The following is a 5967-nucleotide window of genomic DNA, read 5'->3' as shown; positions in this document are numbered from 1 at the left end:
TCCTGGAGTGGGCGTCCATGCAGACCATGGGGCCTGGTGTGCAATACCCCACCCTGGTGAGAGTGTCAGACCATGGGTTTTGTGATGTGTGAAGTGCCAGCCTGGTGCCAGAAAGCCTTTGCCAAGGTCCCTCATCAAAGTCTCTTAAGCAAACTAAGCTGTCACCAGATGGGATGACAGGTCCTCTCATGGATCACTAGTTAAAAGATAGGAGTAAAGAGGTAAGAATAAATGGTCAGTTTTCACAATGGAGAGAGGTAAATACTGGGGACCTGCAAGAATTTGTACTTGGACCTGTGCTGTTCAACATATTCATAAATTATGTGGAAAAGGGGGTGAACAGTGAGATAGCAAAATTTGCAGACAATAGTTACTCAAGATCGTTAAGATGAAAGCTGACAGCAAGGAATTACAAAAGGATCTTGCTAAACAGGGTGACTGGGTGACAAAATGGCATATGAAATTCAGTGTAGATAGCTACAAAGTAATACATCCTGGAAAATACAATCCCAACAATATATACAAAATTAGTCTAATTTAGCTGTTACCACTCAAGAAAGAAATGTTGGGATTGTCCTGGATAGTTCTCTCAAAACATTTTATCAGAGTGCTGTGGTAGTCATCTCCTAAAAGATAACAGTAGAATTGGAAAAGGTGCAGAGAAAGAAGGGCAAGAAAAATATTAAGGGTATGGAACAACTTCCATGTGAGGAGACATTAAAAAATTGGGACTGTTCAGTTTGAAAAAGAGATGACAAAAAAGGCAATATGCTAGAGGTCTATACAATCATGAATGGTATGGAGAAAGTGAATAGGGAAGTGTTATTTATCCCTTCACATAACATATGAACTAGGGGTCACCGATGAAATTAATAGGCAGCAGGTTTAAAACAAACAAAAGGAAGTACTTCTTCACACAACGCACAGTCAACCTGTGGAACTAGTTGCCAGGGGATGTTGTGAAGGCCAAAAGTATAACTGGGTTCAAAAAGGAATTAGATAAATTCACAGAGGATAGGTCCATTGGTGGCAATTAGCCCAGATGATCAGGGACGCAACCACATGCTCTGGGTGTCCCTAAACCTGAACTTCCAGATGCTGTGACTGGACAACAGGAGATGGATCACTGGAAATTGCCCTGTTCTGCTTATTCCCTCTGAAGCATGTGGCACCAGCCACTGCAGGATATTGGTTTAGATGGACCATTGGTCTGACCCAGTATGGCTGTTCTTATGTTTTTATATTTATATAGACCGGGGTCGGCAACCTTTCAGAAATGGTGTGCTGAGTCTTCATTTATTCACTCTAATTTAAGGTTTCGCGTGCCAGTAATACATTTTAACGTTTTTAGAAGGTCTCTTTCTATAAGTCTATAATATATAACTAAACTATTGTTGTAAGTAAAGTAAATGACATTTTTTAAATGTTGAAGAAGTTTCATGTAAAATTAAATTAAAATGCAGAGCCCCCAGGACCGGTGGCCAGGACCCGGGCAGTGTGAGTGCCACTGAAATCAGCTCGCGTGCTGCCTTTGGCATGCGTGCCATAGATTGCCTACCCCTGATATAGACTATGCTCTCCGATGTGTGACACACCATTCTGGTGTCCGTGTCCCTGCACACCATGGGCTCTGGTGTGTGACATGCTGTGCCAGTACTAGTGTGTATGGAGACCAGGCAGTCTGGTGTGTTACATGCTATTTCCCTTTTAGTTCTAGCAGAGTCTCAGGTCCTAATGTGTGACATTATATACATTCTGTCTCACTGTGAGTGCGTTTGCAAACCGCTAGGTCTGGTGTGTGACATGCTGTCTCAGTGTGTTCACAAACCACGAGACCCACTGTACAGTGTTCTGTCTCAGAGGAAACATCTATGGGTGGAGGGGGATTTTATTATCTCTGTATAGATCATGGGGCTTGGTGTGAATTGTACTGTCCAGGTGGCGGTGCATGCAGACCCTATGATCCAGTATGCGTCACATTACTCCCAGGGCTTGTGTATACTACTGAGCCCAGTGTGTGGCATGCTAACTAATGGAAAGCAACTGTGCAGACCAGGGTGCCCAGTACACTCTCTGTCCGTGGTATGTAGAGTGCTCTGTTTTATATAAATTAGGTGCAGTTCCTGCTAACATTGAACTATTGGCGAATTGTGTTTGTTGCCCTTAGTTGCAGAACATTTGGGTACTGCGGAAAGAGCATTTAAAGTTAATTTTATCGAAAACATTGCGCACTATAATATATTGAGAAACAAGTAACATACATGATTGTGTAAAAAGGGTGTCTGCTGTACTGTACATGAGGAAAATAAAATGGGGTGACAGAGTTTTGTGCTATATGCAGAATGTCAGTGCTTTGCATATTATTGCTAACACTTCTTCAGTTTGATTGTAGACCTTTTCCCTCTGTTTTATGATACGATTTTAGAATAGACTGTCAGTTTTATCTCTTGTTGTCTTGTTTTGGTTGAATTGATAGAAACTTTATGTTATTTAAACACAGGAATTTCTAGCAAGTGGGATGGATTGGGGAGTTTGGGAAGGTTCTCCTTGGTGCAGAGGGAACCATAGCATGTGAGTTGAAAATTCTAGTTATTAGACAAAAGATTGAACTTACTATAGCCAGAGGCCAACATGAAATATGAGGTGAGGTGTTGTGGAGTCCAGAGGCAAACTCCATTTTGTCATTGGATCCTGCTGAGATGCTCCATTTTTCATTTTAACCTCTGTCTAGTAAGTGTCTGATAAATTTGAAACTTCCTTCCCGTGATCCTCCTCTGCCTGTTGGAAGGGAGAAAAAGATTTCTTTTCCCTCCGAAACCTAGGCTCTTGGCTGCTGTGCAGAAGCTGGGATCTCTGCTAGTCTACTTTTCCCCAGCCTCTGTTTTATGTGTCTTCTTCCTTGAATAGCTTCAGTGCTTGCCTCTGCTACTTGTAGTTTTGCCAAGAAGCTGCACTGTGAAATTGACATGACTCTTCTGTTTCTACTGCTGCCCATCCTGTACTGGGCCACAATATTGAAACTGATTAAATTCATATCAATTTCACTCTGCCATTGCTTGAGGTGTCTATGAGCAGCTGCAGAGGTTTTGGAACTAGATGGCTGCAGAGCATGAAGATTGCATAGATTCACATTTGGAAAGTTTATCTTCAAAATCATGAAGGGTAGAAACTATTTTTTTAAAATGAAAGCTTAAATTCCGCAGCATGTGATATTTTACACTCCAACACTTGCACTCCACCTACTTGACACTGGAAGGTAGGGGCGTGTACTTTTCAATGCCAGCATAGTATAAGTAAAATGGTAACTTAACATTAGAACTGGTTGTGGATTTTTTGACAAAATGTTTTTTTATTCACTCAAACCATTTTTGGCCCAGCTCTATTTATAATGCAGAGGCCATTTTAAGTATTTGATTTTGTATTACATTTCAGATTCCTATTCAGCCCAATATAAATATCACATGAATTTTTGAATTTATTACAAATCAGATATGAACAGAATGTTTGTCACAAGTCAAGTAACATGACATTTTGTCATTAATTATTTTCTTTCTCTAAATTGTATAGAAAGTGCATTTGGAGAGAAAAACATCTTGTGATTTGCAGTTTCTTTCTTTCTTTCTTTGAACCTTGTGGTTTTTTTATCATTATAGGTTGAAGCTGGTGATTCAAAAGATAAAGTATTGGTATTCTTTAAGCTGCGACCTGATGTTATTACAGAAGATAATCTTCATAGTAATATTCTTGTGTCATCTATGTTAGATTCACCTATTAATACACTTTATCAAGCATTACGGCAGGTATTTGCACCAGCATTATTAAAGGTGAGTAATATACCATTAGATATTTTTATACATTAAAATGTGTACTTACAGATTACTTTCCTTTCTTTTAATTATAAATCTTCCCCATCCCATGTTAATTGTTCTCTGAGATTTATTGTAATTTGCTTTTCTGTTAGCTTTAAAATTAAAATATTTACAGAGGGTTAAGGAATGAACAATTCATTTCATTTTCAAGTTAAAGGAGGCACCTTACAGCAACCTCTACATAAGTCTGTGTCATTTTTTCAAATGTGTATCAGATATTGGTTCAACTTCAGTGGCAACACTGCACAAACCAGTATAGCTATTTTATATGGTAAATAGGTGTGCTGGATTCCTAAACTGACTTATTTGACTATGTTTTCCATTGTGCTGATGGGTTTTGCCTGCTTAAATTCCACCATGTGTCAATAGGAGAGTTGATCACAGAGGGCTAAATTCTGAGAGTTTTGCTTAATTGAGGAATGCAGAATTTGGCACAGGGATTGGAGAGGGTAGCAGTGTATCTTACATGTGAAAATGTAAAAGCTAACCCGAGGATCTTCTAAAATGATATCTCCTTTTCTTATTTTGTGATAAGGAAGATATTTGCTTTATTCAGTTTTTCACAAACAAAAGAAAATCATGGCTACATTTCTTTATCTTAGCAAAAGAAATGTCAGTGTTTCATAGTTTCCAAGCTCCTGTTTATTTTCTGTCATACTCTTAGAGTGATTCCAGAGGATCACAATAACCTTCATTATTCATTTTAACCAGTAATTTTCAGCACAGGAGTAAATTCCATACCTGGTTGTCTTAATAGAGAATGATGAAAGAATATCTGTTTGCAGCATCTTTTTGCAAATATTAATTCATGTCTTGCAATCAGTTTTTGAGCTATAGGCCATGTTGAAATCAGTAAGGAGTTTTTTTCAAAAAATTATTGGCATGATATGGTTCAATGTTTTGATTTGTCCAACCTGTAAAAGAATAAGATGCCCTTCCCTGAACTTAAGGTACATTCCCTGTTCTCTTCCCTCATCAAATTAATAATTATTATTCATCAATTATTTATTTTTGAAAAAACAGATAATAGAAAATGATAAAGAGTTCTAACATGATTTCTGTTGCTCGGAATCTTTGTTGTAGGATGAGAAATGGAGTAGGGAGTTTGATCCCAAACTCCAGAGCCTTCTGAGTGAGCTAGAGATTGGTTTGGGCACTGTCCTTAGAAGATCAGATCCTAATTACTCAGGAACCAAATTCCGTGAAGATGATGTGCGCGGTGTGTACCACAATTATTTCTTTTGCAACACTATTTAAATTAAAAAATTGAATATTTCATTTGATTTGTGAATTCATGTCTCTATCACTGTGATGTGAGTGGTTGAAGAACCTAAATAAAACAGAATAGACCTTGAAAGGTTGTGAATACTCTTATGAGTTAGGAATTGAAGGCACCCACTGTCTATCAGGATTCAATGTATGGTGCCTTAATATTAAGCTGATATCACACCTAGATCCAAAAGTTGAAGCAGAGTTATATAACCCAAAAGTAAAATTTTCCATTTTGAAGTGTGTTTTGCCTAAAGATATTTTGTTGTTATGCATTGTATCTGAATAATGTATTTAAGTGCTTTCTGTTTTGTATTTGCAGCAATACTTACACCAAATGATGAGTTTCAGTTCTGGATAGAGCGTGCTCATCGTGGAAGTAAATCATGTAGCAAAGAGAGAGCCTCTCATTTTAAAGATCTGTTTGAAGCAATTGCAAGAGTATGTTTTTTCTTTTATTTATTCAGTGATGTATTTATATCAAACTTAGTAAAGAATGTACTCAACTTGTGAAATTGTATGAGATGTTCAGAAGTACAAAATTTTGGGCAAAATTCTTCTTGCAGTTTCTCTTCTGCATCTCCCACTGACTTTAGTGGGGGTTGTTCAAGTTTGATTCAGAGTAGAATAAGGCCCCTTCAATCCTAAAATTAGTCTAAAGAGATTAATAAAGGAATGGTAAGAAGATTGTCAGCTGAAAATGGGATGATGATAGTTTATTTTTTTTTATTATTTAACACACAAGATAAGTGTTCTCAAACTTTTGTACTGGTGACCCCTTTCATATAGCAAGCGTCTGAGTGTGACCACCCCCCTTATGAATTAAAAA

At 37.7% G+C, this 5967-nt stretch overlaps 1 protein-coding gene across 1 annotated transcript in view; it reads left to right on the top strand.

Annotated features, from left to right (window-relative positions):
- The window catches only part of DYNC2H1 (dynein cytoplasmic 2 heavy chain 1), a 368188-nt gene that overhangs the window by 383 nt on the left and 361838 nt on the right, over positions 1–5967 (top strand). Inside the window, exons 2-4 of the mRNA XM_045019043.1 lie at positions 3654–3824; positions 4953–5088; positions 5461–5579. Coding sequence (XP_044874978.1) covers positions 3654–3824; positions 4953–5088; positions 5461–5579 — 426 coding nt within the window. The remainder of the gene's footprint in view (positions 1–3653; positions 3825–4952; positions 5089–5460; positions 5580–5967) is intronic.

The sequence above is a fragment of the Mauremys mutica genome, chromosome 1 (genome assembly GCF_020497125.1).
Source record: "Mauremys mutica isolate MM-2020 ecotype Southern chromosome 1, ASM2049712v1, whole genome shotgun sequence".
Classification (NCBI taxonomy): Eukaryota; Metazoa; Chordata; order Testudines; family Geoemydidae; genus Mauremys; species Mauremys mutica.
Note: the sequence above shows the minus strand (reverse complement) of the source record. Positions and strands in the feature narration are given on the sequence as shown.